This window comes from Macrobrachium rosenbergii, chromosome 39, assembly GCF_040412425.1.
Source record: "Macrobrachium rosenbergii isolate ZJJX-2024 chromosome 39, ASM4041242v1, whole genome shotgun sequence".
Classification (NCBI taxonomy): domain Eukaryota; kingdom Metazoa; phylum Arthropoda; class Malacostraca; order Decapoda; family Palaemonidae; genus Macrobrachium; species Macrobrachium rosenbergii.
This window is the reverse complement of record NC_089779.1, coordinates 7626482-7646101: the sequence shown is the minus strand read 5'-3', so window position 1 is coordinate 7646101 and position 19620 is coordinate 7626482. Positions and strand designations below refer to the sequence as shown.

At 37.0% G+C, this 19620-nt stretch overlaps 1 protein-coding gene across 1 annotated transcript; it reads right to left on the bottom strand.

Moving 5' to 3' along the window:
- Positions 1 to 11014: 11014 nt before the first annotated feature.
- On the bottom strand, positions 11015 to 14342 carry LOC136825576 (cuticle protein AMP1A-like). The gene is made up of 5 exons (XM_067082162.1): positions 14233 to 14342; positions 12917 to 13089; positions 12683 to 12769; positions 12145 to 12265; positions 11015 to 11224 (listed from the first exon to the last, which is right to left on the bottom strand). The coding sequence occupies exons 1-5, from the start codon at positions 14239 to 14241 to the stop codon at positions 11156 to 11158; spliced, it is 459 nt and encodes a 152-aa protein (XP_066938263.1). The 5' UTR covers positions 14242 to 14342; the 3' UTR covers positions 11015 to 11155.
- Between the last annotated feature and the right edge of the window lie 5278 nt (positions 14343 to 19620).

The following is a 19620-nucleotide window of genomic DNA, read 5'->3' as shown; positions in this document are numbered from 1 at the left end:
ATTTTGTTACAGTAATATTCCAGTACACTGACTGCCTGGAACAAGCGGTTAAACCCGAAAGAATATATAGTATTTTTTTCTCCCCGAGACCAGTGTACCATTACTGTAAGAAACGACGGTATATAAAAAAGGGGCCAAGACGATATGTCCCAACCCAAGTCCTGATCTCAGGGACACTGCGTGCCGTCCAGAGGTTCGGACTCGGGTACTATAATTTTGTGTACTTATATATTGGCGGTGGTGAAAAAGACAGGTTAGACGATGGTAAATCTTCTGAAAAGGGAGTATAATACTTGTACAATATCGCTGCTACACAAAAAATATCTTATATATATATATATATATATATATATATATATATATATATATATATATATATATATGTATATATGACATAAATAGTGATAGATAGATACGTAGATAGATAGATAGATGGGTAGATAGCATCAAAAAACGCAAACAGAATAGCGGAACACAGAAATAAGTAGATTCAGGCACAGAGACTTTCTTTAATGCTAAACTACAAACAGATTTAACAAAATAACTACCTGCATGAAAACTGTAATTTCCTAATGCGTGTAAGTTAATCAACCACCAGTCACATACCACCCTGGTCTCTACACCCATAGCAAAGTCCACTGTGCTTTGCAGCTAAGCCCCCCCCTCACTGATTACGTCACGACCATTCCTTGAAGCTGATTGGTTGGCAATGGTTTAGAAAAGTTGGTTAATCTGTGGTTCTTTTCACCTTCATTTATTTTGCAATGGTTGTTTTACCGAACTAAAATACGTTCTGCTGATTATCAAAAAGAAACGTTATATTATCCCCTGAAATAAAATCATAATACACATCTCCCTAAAAATGGCAAAAAAACAGGAAAATATGAATGAAGTCAAGAGTGTTCCGCGATGCTGCAATGTTGTGTTTCGTAAATGAGGTTCACCTGAATACGGAGGTGACACAGGGAACGTCTGCGTTCGAATCGGTGCACTTGAATCACTGGACAATGATAAATACCGTCTGATATTGTCAAGCGTGTTCACCATTCTAAATTCAACTCAAAGATTTTCTCAGAGCTATGCAGACTGGTACTTCATATTGATTTCAGGAAATTTTTACTACATTTTAATAGTCATAAAATCGATTTCATTGCAATCGTTTACACATTCGAAGGGATGACAAGCAGTGACTGCACTCTACAAAACTAGAATAAGCCTATGTTTAACTTAAAGTTACAGCATGATAGGCTATACGAGTCATATTGATATAATTTGCTGAGAATTTTCTTAAGGACATTATCTCCTTTCGAAATAACAGGACCATAAAAAATGACAGACTTATAATGTCCTATGTCTGTATTACGTTTGGATTATAGGCCTATCTTTTATTCAGTCGTTTTATTGTGGTTCTTGTTGTGGTTAATCTGGTTTTTGTTGCTGCTGTTATGGTGCTTGTAGTGTCTTCCAAAAATTTTCATATGGTAACATGACACTGCAGAATAAACATAGAATTATCTGCCTACTCTTGTTAATTGAAATTTAGTAATTTGTTTTCATTAAAAGTAATCGAGATCTTTATGAATATAGTCTACGCTAGAATATTCTCCTAAACAGAGAGAGAGAGAGAGAGAGAGAGAGAGAGAGAGAGAGAGAGAGAGAGAGAGAGAGAGAGAGAGAGAGAGAGAGACCCCAAAAGCAAATGAATCATGGGGTAATCGCAGACTGGTTTGAATCATCTCATACATACCTTTTTCAGCAATCATTTTTTTTTTTTTATTTCGTGAAGTATCTTATGATGCCTTCCTACCATAGCCTTCATTTTCATAGAAATGCTGCAGCAGCCTTATATCGTGGAGTTGAAACTATTATATTAATTAAAACCTACTCTATTTCCAACTGACACAGGTAGAAAACTATTTGCGATAAGAAACTGACGTGTAGGCCCATTCCCCGTCATTGCCTCAAAATATAAGAATTGATGCGTAGGCCTATGCCTGTCACTGCCTCAGAATATAAGAAACTGACGTGTAGGCCTATGCCCTGTCATTGCCTCAGAATATAAGAAACTGACGTGTAGGCCTATGCCCTGTCATTGCCTCAGAGTATAAGAAACTGACGTGTAGGCCCATGCCCTGTCATTGTCTCAAAATATAAGAATTTGATGTGTAGGCCTAATCTCTTAATGATATTAACATTAAATTGACATGGCTGCGTAAGTCTACGGTTCATTTCAATTAATGTGGTCTATGAGGGATCGCTTATTTAGGCCAACACCAATTTTTAAAAAATCAAGATGCTTGTGTATTTAGGCTGCGCATGATAAAAAAAAATGTACAGACAAAATGATCCAAGACCTTCATAACGATATATAACTTAATATAACTTTCATCGGAGATATCAATTGCATACTTCACAACTCCGAGAACTCGAATCTGTTGTGTCATGATTCATGCACGAAACTCATCATGGCCGAACGGAGTCAAATCCGTACTGGTAATCATTTGGACTGTTAACTAGTGTGACGTCATTCCCCCTTTGAGAGGTAGCCAATCACTGGCGTGCAGTGGGCGGGGCTTAGCTGCAAAACTAAGTGGATTCTGCTATAACGACCCCTGACTTTGGGGAAGCTACCAGCACTAATAGTATGTGAGGAACATCAAACTGTCCTCATGTAAACGTACCTTAATGGACATCAAAAACTTCCGGAAATAGCGAATTAAAATATAAAAGCTAATCTCCGAACTTATGGCACCACTATGGATTATTTCATTACATACACCAAATCGGATAAATCGAAAACAAAAAACTATCCCATATCACTGACTGTAATATACGGAAAAGTCGAATTAATCAACTGGAAACTGACACACTTCGGTGTTTATATTATAGGCTACCTAATCAGAGTTCCGAGACAGCCTGTTATTTTAGTCTCTGTTAATATATTCTTGGGTTACATGTTATATTTGACTACTTCTGTTGGTAGATTTCTCTAATTATCGCACCACTGATTTTGCATTTATGGTTGCGCTTGGTACTGGGCTAGGTGGTGAATATTAGGCTACTCTGGACCTTGGTAGCCTAAGCCTATGTTTACACACATCGAGTCTCCTAACAACATGCAGCACCTGTTCTAAGAAATATAATACAATGCAGCAAATGATAATGTCTTAAATAGCTTACCAACTTTAAGGTCTGGGCTCTTCCTAGTAGCTCCTTCGGCACTTGGGGATCCTTACTGAGGCAAAGGAACTTACAAGGCAAAGGTTGTACTACTCGAAACGCAACGTTTAAGGCGTTTCCGACAACTGTCACTTAACTTATGCATCAAATCGTAGTACCAAAGTATGGGAGTATAAAAATCCTCACCGGCTTTCTTTGAAGCATCAGATTTTTTTCAGTTCGTGGAATCGATTCCGGTGGTTGTTTATGCTGGTAGTCGCGTAAATCTTAAACACATTTCACACTGCCGTTAGGGTCACTGATCTCAAAATAAAACTAAACCAAGTTTCCGTGTTCGTGAAGTGAACTAAATAAATTACCGTCTGCCATGACAGTGAGTGGCCTACTGAATGAAATATAGTTTTGCTTGGATTGGCGATTATATAGTATTTTTTTTTTTAATGAACCTTATATAATTGCGTGAAAGTATATACTTCAATGTATATTTGCATCTTATTTGCTCGTATATATGCGCATTAATTAGAGTACATTTATAAGTAGATACACGTGTGTATGTATCAGCAGGTTTAAATACGCTTATAGGCTATGTATAGATGCTGCTCTTCTATGTGGTGTATGTACATTTATTTGCGTTTGAATAACCGTATACATGTGCATAGCATAACTGCACATACATTTTCATTAATATGTATGTATGCATACCCATTAAAATAAATGCGTATAAACACATGCGTGCACATGTGCATATTTTTTTAATGGATTCGTATGGTAATATTATGTGAATATATGTATGCTCATGTATGTATTATTATTTGCATGCAAACTATGCATGTCTGTGTGCACTAATTCATACATATTATAAACACATGTGTAAGCACAAGTCATTTAGACGCATGTATGCATATTTTTTATGTGTTTGTTGTATTTTCTGAGGTTACGTTGAAAAAAAAAAAAGTTCCGAGAAGTTCTTTGCTATATGAATGTTTTCCCTCGTAGTTTCCTTTCTTTTTTTTTTTACACCAAGAATTTTGTTCGAATTGTTTTTATTGTGCAGTCTTTCCTTTCCTCACTTTCCATTTCGTCTCTCACATCATATATGACTGACCCCAATTTTATTTTTCATACTCAGTTCTACATAAAATTACCCTCTTTTGATTTATAATGTGTTTCGTTAAGAATTTGATACTAAATATTTCATTTTCTGTCCATATCTCATGGAACGCCAAAAATGTGTTCTGTCCCTGTTATTATTTTTAGTATCTATTGCTCCATAAGTTTAAATTTTTCTGTTTGAAGGAAGCCGAAAAATTCTGAAAAGAGGTCTTGCATTCATATATCCTAATCAGCTTTGGAGTTTGGAGTCAGCGTACACAGAGAAGTGTTAATTAGTGATAATTACATAATTATAGCATCTGCGGTGGTTATTGTTAATAAACATTTAGATAAAAAAACGAAGGATTACCTTGGAATGATATAAAACCTTGGAGCAGTTTAAAAGAAACATCCTTTAAATATACGTTTTCTTTCAGCTCATTGAAAAGGATTAAAAGAAAACGTTTGTCTGTCTAAAACATATGGGTAACTTAATCATTGAAACTTAAGGCCAGTGTTTGTGCAATTCTCCTTATAATTCCACTTCATTTTTCATTAATGCTTACTAATATTATAAAAAACTAGTAATTTTATAAAAAAAAATAAGCAAAATTATGCTAAATAATGGATCTAAATCCATCACAGCCAGCCATAATGATTGAAATCCTTCAAAATAAAGGGAGGGTCTGTTATTAAAGGTTTCATCTCTTTAAAAATAGTAAAGGAAATTGAACATCAAATGTCATTATATTCCCGTTAATGTGTAAATTAGCAGTAAGAATAACAACTTAAGTATATATGAAGTGTAAAAATGCTGGAATTTTTGAGGTATGCAGAAAGTTTCTTGTTAAAGAAACTCTCTTCCTTTGTCACCGTGTTGTGTCACTCAAGACACTTCCCAAGATTATTAAGATTGATATGACAGAGGGACAAGGGTAAGTTAGACTTATGATGATATTCTAAATCAATGGTGATTCCTAATACGCTTCTGCTTAGTTTCACGAATGAAAAGCTGGTTTTCACAGTACTAACAAAAGAGCTTTCTACAATATATTAGGCCTACATTTTCACCCTAAGATGATTCAAACTCGTTGAATACTAATTCATTACTGATGCAAAACTGAAGTCGTGGTTGATTGCATACGACCATAGAACATCTCTTCAGCAAACCTATTAAAATGGGTTCATGATATCCCGTGCAGCCAAAAGCCAGATGGAAGTTTCAGTTTTGACTTTGGTCTTATACTTCGAATCAAACAACAACTCATTTCTGTAGTGGAAGAGCCATTTCGTTAATATTTTAACCTTATAATATAATGTCTTAGATAGTTCAATACTAAATCAGGGCAATGACGTGTTACATTGAGGAAAGAAAGGCATTTGAATTGCAAAGGCAAATTTCCTATCTTACAGTCTCAAGTTTCTTTCAAAAGTGTTCCTACCTTTACAACAATCCTTCCCACTCTTCATTATTCAAGTCTGCTTCTCTTCCATTTCAAACATTCAGCAACTCTGCAAAATACTCACTTCATCAGCACAACACTACTTTTTCTTCCGATAGCTGCTCTCCATTTGTAACTTTTAATCGAAGATCATGTTTTCCACTGACTTTTCTTGTTGAGTTAATTTCCCAGCAGAACAATTTCTTTTTGCCTAAAGTATTCACTTAGATTTATCCAGTAAATTTTTGATTTACTTTGATCTTGACCATCCTCTTCATCTTTCACGAAGCTAATGCTATCAAATACAATGTCAGGCAACTACAAGTAAAAAAATCTCTATGATTTCATCATCCTATCACATATTGCTTTCATTACCCCTTGCACGTAAGTCTCTTTAACCCTAGTTATTTTAAGCATTCCTCGTATCTAAAACTTCTATTAATTTTCACTATTGCTTCACTCCGATAACGATCAGATATACCTTTAGTCCCTCCTCTCACCATCAACTTGCCCTCCCAACTACCATATAGCCTACACCAACGCAATCTAAAAAACGCTCCTCCTCACCATTCTTTTCTTCCACAAGTACGCTTATGCACATTTTTATTTATCAACCACATTTAGTTGATAGTTTTCTTAACCTATAGTAAAAAAAATCGTCTACGCAATTGTCTCATGGAACACTAATTCGTTATTGTCCATTATATCAATTTCCACCACGCAATTTCTTTGTTGTAGCATAGTTACACTGGGTCTCTGTAGGTGGTGAGAGAATACCATGCATATCATTAGATTATACCGGATCTTTCAGTTATATCAGTCCTTACATATACACATCTGGTCAATGCCAAAGGCCCCTCGCCACTCAAGCTAGGACCAGAAAGAACTAGGCAATAGCTGCTGATGTCTCAGATGGTAGACCTATGGGCTCCACAAAACCCATCATTCCTAGCCGAGAGGAACAGTTAGGTCTATTTACCAGTAAAAGCTGTCATGCCACGATCGAAGGCTGAACCCAGGACCACCACACTGAAGTCCTAGTGAAATCAGCTGAGCTAGTCAGGTTTTGTACAAATGCGGCTATTCATCAAGCTTTCTGCGTACAAACCCTGTTAATCTAAACCTGTCTATCTTTGAATGAAGCTACACCATACCTCCATTGTCAGCTAAACCAGCAGGATAGCCAGATCACCCTTACAGCGCTCCAAGAAAAAATATAAAGTGAGAAAACACTTGTAACAGGGATGTATCCTAACCTAACCTTGGATGTAACATCCTATCAGACCAGGGACGTTGTCCCCCTTTACCTCCCTAGGGCTCAGAGTTTTACCTGACCAGGGTCATTGTTGGTAGGAAGGTGCGGAGTAGCTGGTTCAAAAGTGGCCAACCTGACTGGACCCTTTTCCCATAAAGATTTAAGTTGAACCAAGATAAGTCGAAATTTGAATGGAGAGAATAAGTTACGGCCTAATTAAGAAATATGCGAAAAAAATATAACTTTACAAGAAAATTCAGATAAGACAGAGAGTGCTGACCTACAAACCAGAAATCAGGACGTTCTCCAAAATATATTTTTTACGTTACTGACTCTTGTCGATTAACTATGTAAAGACTTATTTTAACAAAAGTAAGACCAGTGAGACTAATTCTTATATGCAAACACATACAAATACAAAAAAACATGCTAAAATTCAGACTAAACTTCATTGCCCGTCTCTCTGTGAAAGTCATTGTCCCCAGTGCGTTTCAGCCGATAAGAATCGAAATCCATTCACTTGGCCCTCGCCGATCGACTCTTCCTTTCATTCATCTGTCTTTGATGTACCGTTAACAGGAACACGAAAGTAAGAGACGAAAAACTCTCTCATTGCGTGTGATTTAGCAACTTAGCAACGCCCTTTCATACCATTATCTCAGAGAGCAATGGCCACCTGCGACTGCAGAAGGAAAAAGGGAGCATTGCTGCATACAAGGTGGAACGGTTAAACACATCTCCCATTCCTCTGACATTTAAGGTACCTTATTTGTATCACACTTTCCCGTTTTCACTTTTACATGTTAGCTCGTGCAGGTGTTTTGTAACAATGGCGTCCTTTTTTTTTTTGTCAGCTTCTAATTATAATACGATAATTATGTAAGCTTCTTTTTTCGTCGGGTGTGAAAACTTCGGGTTGTCTCGAGAAAGGTAAACTTAATTATTCTTATTCCTACCGTCATTTTTGCCTACTTTTGTTTTTGTTTATTTGTTTTTTTGGATGTTATACCCTCAAGCGTTCTCGAGGAAGCTGATTTGATTTAATATTCAATAGCTTTCGTGACCAAACAGACTAATTTATCTTTTTCACGATATTTCTTTGAAAGCTGAACAGTGAAAAGCACACGTGCGGTATTTCAATGTATAAACTAGACTAAAATCGAATATGACAAGCACAGCTTCCATCTAGCTGTAATGTTAGTCTTCTTGCAAAATTACGATCCGCGGAAGTATGTTTTCCCTCTCGGACTGATAAGAAGAAAAAAGAAAAATAACCAGGAATGTGAAGCGGAAAAGGTGAAATCGTCTAATGTCACCTTTGTGAAATATTACGCGAGCGAAATTCACACAAGATCACTAACCATTATGACAACATTTTTCTTGCATGACCTTTTGCGCGATTTGAAATATCTTCCTGGAGCATGAGATTCTCTCTCTCTCTCTCTCTCCTCTCTCTCTCTCTCTCTCTCTCTCTCTCTCTCTCTCTCTCTCTCTCTCTCTCTCTCTCTCCTCTAAAGATGAGCGCGTTGTATGATGTAGTCACTCCCAGTCCTTGAAGAGGGTTCGTAGGGAAAGATCTTTTTGTAATTTGTTTTCATATTACTTTTTTTTATTATCCCATGGCTATATATTAATTATGTATAGCTGTAAATCACATGTATTTTCTCTCTGTCTCTGTCTCTGTCTCCCTCTTACACACACACACACACACACACACACGCACGCACACATTTTGTTACAACCTTTCAAGAAAGTACATTTCTAACCGTTCCTTGAATCTCTATTAATGTGCCTGATCTTAATTATCCTTCTACTCTCTTAGAATTTCACCATTACACATACTCGTAAATCTCTCTCTCTCTCTCTCTCTCTCTCTCTCTCTCTCTCTCTCTCTCTCTCTCTCTCTCTCTCTCTCTCTCCCCTGCTGTCTTTCGAAAAAAAATTCATATGTGAAAATGTTTTAGAAATCTGGATTAAATTGACTTCATTTTAATGATCTTATTAATATTTCCAGTTGTATTCCAGTTAGATACATTTAAACATCATCCGGAGGAGGAAACATCGAAAACCTGGTCGTATGTCTAGACTATATAGATATCTCGTTTGCATTTCAGCCTTTACCATAAACTTTTCGAAAAGAATGTATTCAGTACCAAACTTCACCGTCCAGCAAAGGAATCGTATATAACTTTCTTTGATACCTTCCTTTTCTTACCGTTTATCTTCCTCTCCTAATATGAAGGAGTCCGTATAATTATGTTTTTCGTTGTTTCTTATCATATTTTACAAGAATTACGTCTTTATTTTTGCTTTTCTTGGTTTATCTGACAAATTCAGGTACTGAGCGAGCGACTATTCGAGACTATTATCAACTTTATTGTGATCTTTGTTATTATTGTTGATTATCGTAGATACCACTTGTTCGTCAGTTTATATTGTTTTTTATTTTGCGTATAATTTGCACTGGATGCTGTCCAATTACCCCTCGCTAATAGCTGCAAACAATTCCCAAGATACGATGCTGAGTTTTTCTCTTAATACCCTCAAAACTGATGATCTCAAGTTGCCCCGAAATGAATAGCCTTAGCCACAGATCTAGGATAAACTCTTTCGAAGTTTTCGCTTTTATTCTTGTTCTACACTTTGTAGACAAATTGTCTTTTATTTTATAAAGTTACACCGATAGAGTCTTCAGCAAGGAAATGTGAAGAAAATGTATTTCTGGGTGTAGTGTGAGTATACGTATTCGTCACTGATACTTTTGTGGGTGTTTTAATTAAAGCCGAAAAGGACAAGAGAGAGAGAGAGAGAGAGAGAGAGAGAGAGAGAGAGAGAGAGAGAGAGAGAGAGAGAAGCAGCTGCAAGTGTATGAAATTCCAAAAATTACTGTCATTAAAAGATCTCCCAAGAGTCACGCAAGAAATGTGGCCACGGCACTGAATGCGTACATTTAATCGTCCAGAAAAATATTAAAGAAAAATGTCGAGTCAACATTTCTCTAGCATTTTTAAGATGATTATCATAACATAGCCTTTTACTTTGCACTTTTTTAAAATGCAATAAGACCTTAGACGAGACCGGTTGGTATAAGGTCTTATACTAAAAGGTTAACCAAAAGGTTACCGAATCGGCTGGCTGGGAGCGACAGCGGCAGATAATTGGCCGGCCATAAGCGAAAGGTAGCGAATAAGGGGGCTCTTTGGCATTTGGGAACTGGCTCGTAGAAGTTTCGTTTGCAGTGGAAGAAAGTCTTTTATCTTTTTTTTTTTTTATGGCAGCTGATGCATATGGTCGTTCCGTTCCAGATACATATGATTTTACTTTTTTTTTTTTTAGCCTTTCGATACCACTTGGGTTTTAAGGGTCTTCAGTCCACGCTCGCATATGTATGTGCACATGTATATATATGTATATATTACACACACACACACACACACACACACATATATATATATATATATATATATACATACATCAATCAATATATATATATACATATATATATACACATACACGTATGTGTGTATACATACATATATGTACTGTACAGGTATATGTATATATGTATGAATGTATACATATACATACATACATACGTATACATATATATATATATATATATATATATATATATATATATATATACAGTATATATATACATATACAGACACACATATATATATACACATATATACCAAAAATTAGGATGCTAGCTACCAAACAACCCAATTAAGGCCCATGGCAATTACTTCCTCAAACTACATACAAAACTATCTGATCCCCAGGGGCTAGAATTAAACACGGTGAACCGGTGACTCACCTACACTGTTTCGCCGTGTTTAGTACTAGCCCCTGAGGGGTTCAACTGTAGAAAATGGATGGTAGATATCATACTGTAGATATCTTATACAGTAGCTTTCTTTGGCTTCTCATATTCATTGGGATTTATGGTACAACCACATCTTAACTATTTTCCACACTCAGTCAACGCCATCACGGAAACGAGACCGTACGAAATCTCACGGAAGGATAATCAAAGCAATTTTTTGGCATATAATATATATATATTTCTCAGTGCATAGAAAATATCACTCTCTTTAACAACAAACTCTTAACAAGATAAAAGGCTAAAATGGGAAGCAATTACACAACGGGGGGAGGAGGAGGAGAAGAGGGACATTGGTTCTTATGCTGACACCTGACTCTCCGCTGCTGCGGCTGCCTCGGCTGCCTTCTGACGGGCGGCAAATTCGATCTGAGGAAGGAAAATGAACAGCTGTGACTTCGTCGATGACAAAGATAGGTGTATGAAAAAATTCAGAACGCGAACTGAGCAACGTGACAATTCTAAACACCGCAGTTCAGATCTGCAAGAAACTGAAGGCGGTCGTGTCTACTTGCAAAAGACTGTGTGTGTGTGACCTTTTTGAAAATAAACACCCAGCTGAATGCGCTTTCGCTTTCGTGTTGAATTTAACCATAAAGACACCTCACTATGTTTAATAGACTTGTAGTAAAAAGTTCACCGGTGGGAGAAAAACAAAGAGAACTGGAACGCACTAAAGGTCAACTGATCTTTTGAAAATGGCTGTAAACAAAGAAAGTAACTTTTTCTTTTGGTTATTTTCAGTCATTTGAAATTTGCACAAGATGAGCAGATATTACATGAGTAACTATCCTCGGGGTTTAATAATAGATGTAAAGACGCATATTCCAGATTAAAAAAAAAAGAAGCAGAGCAAAGTAATGCAGATGACGGGGAAACGCCCAAGTCTACTAACACCCGGAATGTCAGACGAAAGTGCCAGGTGATAGGAAGAAGCGCCCTATTTGCGTAGCATCCAATGAAAATGGCCTAAATAAACTTGCCATATTGAGGGATTTTCCTTGAATAAGAGACGTCAATTGAAACGTTAGCTTGTGTTCTTTTTTAGGGTAAGAGAATGAAAAAGTACCCACTTTTTAAAACAAATTCAAAATGAAAACTTAGAAAATGGGACCTTTTTATACAAACGAATCGCAAAAAGGGATAACTACGAAGTGGCTTCATTTCATTGAGCGAGAAATCAACAGAGAGAGAAAATGGCAAAGCGGCGACTTTTGTGGACTGGTCGCCAAAAAAAAAAAAAACTACAAAACGTGACTGTTTCTTCGTTTTTCTTCCTTTTTACAAACCTGTTCGATGTGCCATGGTTCGAGTGGGTGGGGAGTGGGGATCAGATCTGAGATGGGCTGGAATCCGTTGATGCCAGCGGTGTAGGTCAGGAGATGGGGAGTTCCGTCGGGATGCGTGAATCTGGAACGGAAATGGGGTAGAGTAAAACCAGTTGCCTGCGTTACAAGACACGCTAACCCAGAGGTAAGGGATACATGAAAGGATTTCTTATATTCTTAGACGAGGTTTGTTTTCTATATTCCTTTCTATCTACTTATAGTAAGGTTATTTGACATGCAAGTCATTTACCTATATTTTGATAAGATATATGATTCCCTGCTCATATGACTTCCCTCTGAGAAACACTTTATCTTGCTAATTGACATCTAGTCTTCCAGTACTTTTTAAGGTTTTTATATTTCTTGGTTTGAACTGACGACGAAAATTTTACTTACAAAATTACCGTCACGAATAAAGCTCTCTGATGATTTACAATCAGCAGCTCTTAATATGAAAAGAAAGTTTAAAAATACAAAAGAGTTATGGATGGAAACTTACGTGTACTGGCCGGTCCTAGTAACTTGGTTCAGAGGGCCGGCGGCCACGGCGTTTTCGGCCCAGCTGATTCCGTTTCCGGTCTGGAATCTGGAAAGCGAGAGGTTTTTATTGCCTGGAAACTCCTTTCCTGGAACAGTTACTAACTAAAGGAATAACTCTTAATGGAAAAACGTCTATTTATCAGGTAAGAAAATGTCTTAAATTTGAAAAGAGATTTTAAAATGCTTTTCTCACCTCATTCCAAAGCCGCCGAAGGGATCGATGGGGACTCTTTCGTCGATCAGGATGGGAATGGGAGTGACGACGGAGGCCCCGATTTCAGGGGCGCCTCCTGCGGAGGCACCGCTGTCGGCAGCACCTTGTGGGCGGGCCACGGCGCATCCTAGGCAGCAAGCGAGGAGAATGGCCTGCAAGGGAAAAGAGAAAAAGTGTTGACTCCTGAAGGAAGTACTGGAAAACGCTTACGCTTGAAGGTGGAAAAATAAAGTTTATTTTTGAGGGAAGTACCTTCTTGAAATTGGAGAGAAGTATACTTTCGGGGGTGTTTTCTTAGTGTTGGAAAAACGTTTACTCTCAAAGGAAGCGTTGGAGAAATTCTTACTTTTAAAGGAAATATTTTTTTAGTGTTTGGAAAATATTTATTCTGGTAAGAGGCGCTTTCTTACTGTTGAAAGAACTTTTGCTCTTGAAAGAGGCGTTTTGCTATTGTATGAAAGAACACTTACATTTGAGGGTGTTGGAAAAACGTTTAGCCTTGAAGGTGGTTCTGATTAAGGTGAAATTTAAGCTTATATTGGGTGTGTTGGAAAAATATTACTCTTGAATAAGGTATTTTCCTAGTGTCTGGAGACATTAACTATCGAAAGAAATGTTTTCTTAGCGCAGGAAAAAGTTTTACGCTTGTAGTTAGTGCTGTTATAGTGTTTGAAAAACATTCGCACCTGAAAGTAACGTTTTCTTAGCGTTGGAAAATGTTTGCTCTTGAGGAAGGCGTTTACCTAGTGTGACTGTATCAGATTATTTTCCGCTGTAAGGTCTGCTACGAAAGCTTATTTCATCTAAATCCGAAGTCTTTACTGAATGTAGTGTTCTAGTTTCCAGCACCGTTACTAAATCTTATAAGAGTTTCTTGTAGGAAAGGAGATTTGTACTTGAACGTACTTCACCCATTCCTAGCAAGGGAGTTTAATGTGTTCTTGTTCTTATTACACTGCAGAAGCCTTTGCAAAGGCTCAGCTTTGCGACTAAAGGTACTCGTCATTGTGTCGAATAATCAGAGTTCACTTGTTCAGTCTCCTTAGGTAACTTTGTAGTATATAGCAAATATCTTTAAATTCTCCTATCTGCAAGAATACGAATCCGAAGTATTTCTATTTCAAAAAGACAGACTGTAGTGTGATCCAAGAGCGTAAGCAAAAGCAAACACCACTTAACGAGAGCGTTGCCAACCAGCTAACCAGTTTAAACCTCGACTTGAATATGGCGTATGAGATGGAAGATGGGAAAAAAGAAACAGTAAGACGGACTCGTGGAATAGCAGGAAAACTTACAGCCTTCATTTCGAGCAGCTGAGCTGGTGTTCGTAGAGGGAGGTGTGATCCAATCGAAGGTCGGAAGCGATGTGAAGACTAGTGACCTAAGGTCCCACTTTTATACTGTGGCTCCGAGACAACACGCCCATCGCAGAGACAGACATGGGGGGTCCCAGCGATAGCGAGTGAACGGGGCCCAGTCGTGATAGTGGATGTCGGGGGCGGGGGAGGAGGAGAGAGATAGATAGATAGATAGGAGGAGAGAGAGAGAGAGAGAGAGAGAGAGAAGGGTGTGAGGGTGGAGGCGGGGCACGTTTTTTTCCTGCTCCGTAAAAGATTTTCTCTTCTTCGGGGGTATCTGAGGAGCTTGGCAAACAGATACCAGAAGGAGGAGTAAGTAAGGAGCGAGAGAGAGAAAGAGAGGAGGAGGAGGAGGAGGAGAAATGGGCATTCTCCTGGCATTTGGGCAAGGGTGTTGGTCAAGAGGATTCAGCTATCGCCTCGCCAAGGCTAAAAAAGCGAATTATATCACAGTCTCTTAATCCTGAAGCTCCTTGACATTTTGAGGTAATGGCAGCCTCATCGGGACGAAGCTTCAGATGTCAAGGGCTGAAGCTTTTAATGTCGGAAAATCAAGTCTTTCCTTTTCCGAAGTTTCTCTCTCTCTCTCTCTCTCTGTTTCTTTGTCGTTTTCGGGAGAGAAAGTAGCAAGGGCCACCCATTAACCTTTCTAAAGATCTGATAACAAAATTAGAAGTCTAACAATGGGACATTTAATGTTGGGGTTCTCCTTTTTCGTCAGTTGGTGTCGTTGAGACTATAACCTCACGAGATGACTTTCTCAGTTATGTTAAGAGGTTCGTAGGTTAAAGGAGTTAACATGCCAGGTTTTTATAGCTGATAAATATGTGAAATTCCTTTCTATTTACCTTTATTTCTATGGAGTGTATACGTGTAATGCAGGGTAATGGCTTTTATAAACGTATATAATTTATACGTACACAGATACACAAACACACACGTACGCACATACAAACATTTAAATATATATATATATATATATATATATATATATATATATATATATATATATATATTATACATTACATACTGTATATGTTACATATATGTATTTATGTATGTATATGTTACATATATATATATATATATATATATATATATATATATATATATATATATATATATATATATATATATATATTAGAAAACATTTCAGGGCACATGCAACTCTTATAAGTAAAAGAGAAGTGAGGGCAATTCCCTTAGCGTAGATCTCTCCTCTTCGGGGGAGGAGAAATCTGGATTTCAGAATTACTTTATTGTTAATGCACTAACTTCATATGCCTCTGTTAAATGTGCGCGCACAAACGTTCATTCAATAAATATATGAAAATGATAATTCTCTCTCTCTCTCTCTCTCTCTCTCTCTCTCTCTCTCTCTCTCAATATCAGCGTAAAGCTGCAAGCCCCATGAGATTCTGGGCCAAACTGGAACGAAGGGAGTCTAGTGAAAATTTATTTGGAAAGGGGTTTAATTTTTGGTTGTCCAGCGTATACCGGCAAAAGCGAAAACGATGAGGAAAATAGCTCGCTAGGTTATATAAGAGTACAGAGAAGATGGAAGAGCAGTTAATGGGTGTATTGGTGTAAAGAGGAGTAGCTGAAGGCATAACTAATCATTACATGGTTGAAACAAATGTTAAGACGGAAAAACTCATTCTGAAAGTGATGGGGGAAAATGTGGCCGTAAATGCAATTAAGACAAGTGATTTTAACCTAAGACAAGTCAGGAGCTCTTATAAGGGGAAACCAGTTTAAAAATGGGCTGTAGTGTAAGGAGCAGATATGTAATATGTAAGACTCGAGGTATAGGGCATTGGGTCAAAAGAAAGTATAAGAAAGTATTTTTGGGCATAGGATGATCGGAATAACGAATGAAAACGGTATGTGGTTGAATTAGTAAACAGCAGGTTTAGTGATAGAGAAAAAAGTAAATTATCTGAGAGGAAATTGCATGACATCTATAGATGTAAACGAGAGGAGAGTGTAGTTACGAAGAAGGTCTATTAGTAAATGAATAAAGTACATAATTAACATAAAGGGTGGTTATGAACAAGAACTTCAGGTAGTATAAAAGGTTCTGCACTGAAGTAAATATAGAATGATCAATGAACTAATGGATCTTAAGACATAAGATGCAACTGGAGAAATGCCGCGTCAAGTGATTGTAGTCCCGGGTCGATGGAGTGAGTATTTTGAAGACTTGTTGAATATGGGAGACAGATCGAAGTCAGAGCTGTAAGTCTGAGAATGTTTGTGGGAGTGGCTGGTGAGGATGCAGTGATGGCAATTAAAGAGTTGAAGAATGGAAAAATACCAGGCACTGATGCTATGGCGCGGTAGTGAAAGGGCGATTGAGTGGCTGACCCGGGTTTGTAAGGTGTGTTTGGATAAAGGAAAGGTTCATGAGAAAAGGCGAATAGAATAATCGTTCCTCTGTATAGAGGTAAAGGTTATAAAAAAAAAACTGTAAAAATTATTTTATGCACAATGCTACTTAGTGTGCAATAGAGAGAGGGTGTGTGGCAGGAATTTGATTGAGAAAATAAGAGAGATGTAATGAATGTGTTAGTGTGTTAGAATAATGTATATGATAGAGTGACTGGCTCGATGAGAAAGTTTAAGAAAAGTGTATTGCGTCTCTATAGTTGTTTAATATCTTTATAGATGGACTGATGCAAAATATCAGAGGACGAAATTAGGCGTAGGCATAAAATTGGGGAATAAAAAAAAATCAGTTTGAGCAGAGAGTGGAATGATTGATATTTACGATGACACCACTGACTAGAGATAGTGAAGAGAAACTGCAGAAGCTAGTGGAATGAACTTGAAAGTTTTAACAGGAAGATAAATAAGAGGGTAACCGTAAGTGCAAGGAAGACTATGTGGGCAAATAGACCCAGAAAATTGCAGTAACGAAGGTTATTATGAATGTAGGAACGATGAAAGCGGTTGATTCGTAAAGGTGTTCTGGGATCAAATATAAAGGATGATGATGATAAGAAGAAAGAAGAGGTGAATCACAGATTAGGTGAGACAAGGAAGGTATCAGGGGGTTACAGAAGATTAGGAAGCCGAGGTGGGAATATATATATATATATATATATATATATATGTATATATGTATATATATATATAATATATATACATATATATATCATATATATATGTATATATATAAAACATGTGTATGTGTATATAAATTATTACAGGCGAAAAAATTTTTTGATGTGTAACTTCAGTCTGACGTATCAGAGAACTTCAGGTATTTTTTCAGTCTAATTAACTGAAAGTGTTCACTAAACGAGTAATCCTTTTCTGTTGGAGGTTATTATTCACTCTGCTGGTGGTAGTCATTCCTGAGAGTTACTACAGTATATATTAGGACATTACCAATATAAAGAATGGATTGTACAACCTAGATTAGAAACTCAATAAAATCATCTTGTTTGGCAAAATCTGAGTTATGAGAAGTCCCCAACCCATCTGTCTGTTTGCCTCTCTCTCTCTCTCTCTCTCTCTCTCTCTCTCTCTCTCTCTCTCTCTCTCTCTCTCTTACACACACACACACAAACATAACGACTGCTAGATTGAACTGACCTTTACTCAAATGGAAATTGATAACCAGAGAGAGTAATGTTTGTAAATTCTTAACAGTATTTAAGACTTTTTTTAAAATTAAATTTCTTTCGTAAAATTAGTTACTGGAAATGATAAGATGAACATGAATTTATTTTCCATTTTATCGTACTCTCTTACGTACGATTAACATACAACAATGAAAACAGAGAGAGAGAGAGAGAGAGAGAGAGAGAGAGAGAGAGAGAGAGAGAGAGAGAGAGAGAGGTAATATTTATAACTGAAATTCGTGTTAGGAAATGAAAGAAAAGAGAATAAGATGGAGGAAGTATGAGAATAATTGAGACAAACAAAACCAACGAACAAACTGGCAACTCTACAGACTCTTTCGTAATACTGAAATATCCCGTTGCTGCGAAAGGCCTTTAAGATTACGATTAATCAAGTTAATGAAGATTCATTGAATAGAAAGGAAAGACAAAAAAGAAAAAAAAAATAAGAAGAGAGAACAGTAAGACATTTAAGAAAGATAGTAACCCGTAAATAAATAGACTAAGGAAAAAAAAGCAGGAAAGGAGATGGAAATATAAAAGCAGAATTGAATTATAATTTACAGCTCAAAAATTCAACTAACTTATTGCATGACTGTCACGAATAAACTGAGAATTATTTATGGATTTGAGCAGCATTTAACTCTGACCATTTTCACTTTTTAGTTTTCTGACCAGAAAACTTTTGTGCCGGCATTGTCTGTCCGTCAGCATTTTTTACGTCCGCACTTTTTCTGTCCTCCCTCAGATCTTAAAAACTGCTGAGACTAGAGGGCTGCAAATTGGTACGTTGGTCATCCCCCCTCCTGTCATTAAACGTACGAAATTGCAGCCCTCTAGTCTCTGTGGGTTTTATTTTATTTAAGGTTAAAGTTAGCCACAGCCGTGAATCTGGCAGCGACATAGGCCAGGCCACCACCGGGCCGTGGTTAAAGTTTCATGGGCCGCGGCTCATACAGCATTATACCGAGACCAGCGAAAGATAGATCTGTTTTCGGTGGCCTTGATTATACGATGTACAGAAAACTCGATTGCGCCGAAGAAACTTCGGCTCATTTTTTACTTGTTTAAATTGAATACACTCAGGATAACTGTATCCCTTTCATAATGGCACTGAACAATATTTTACAGTATTTTCTTGGCTATATATCTTTGAATTCTGTACTGAATCTTCGTTGATATTTCTCTACGCATAAAATCTTTTGTGGAAATTTCTTGTCCATAATCATGAAAATCCATTTGATGCAATACATTAAATGTCCACTAGTTTGATTTGAAAGATCTCAGATTGTTATATAGACTTATAATTTAATCAAAGGCATAACATTGTTGACATTACTTCTCCGCTGAATAATAATAATAATAATAATAATAATAATAATAATAATAATAATAATAATAATAATATGATGGGGAACAACACTTCAGGACACAGAAGTGAACGTTATTCTTGTTCAGAGAGAGAGAGAGAGAGAGAGAGAGAGAGAGAGAGAGAGAGAGAGAGAGAGAGAGAGAGAGAGAGATTATTTATTTAATAAATTTATTACGCCCAAAGACGTCAAACAAAGTTACATATTAGCAGTTACTTACAGTACATCAGAAATCAACAGAAAAAAATTACAGCAAGAGAGAGAGAGAGAGAGAGAGAGAGAGAGAGAGAGAGAGAGAGAGAGAGAGAGAGAGAGAGAGAGATTCA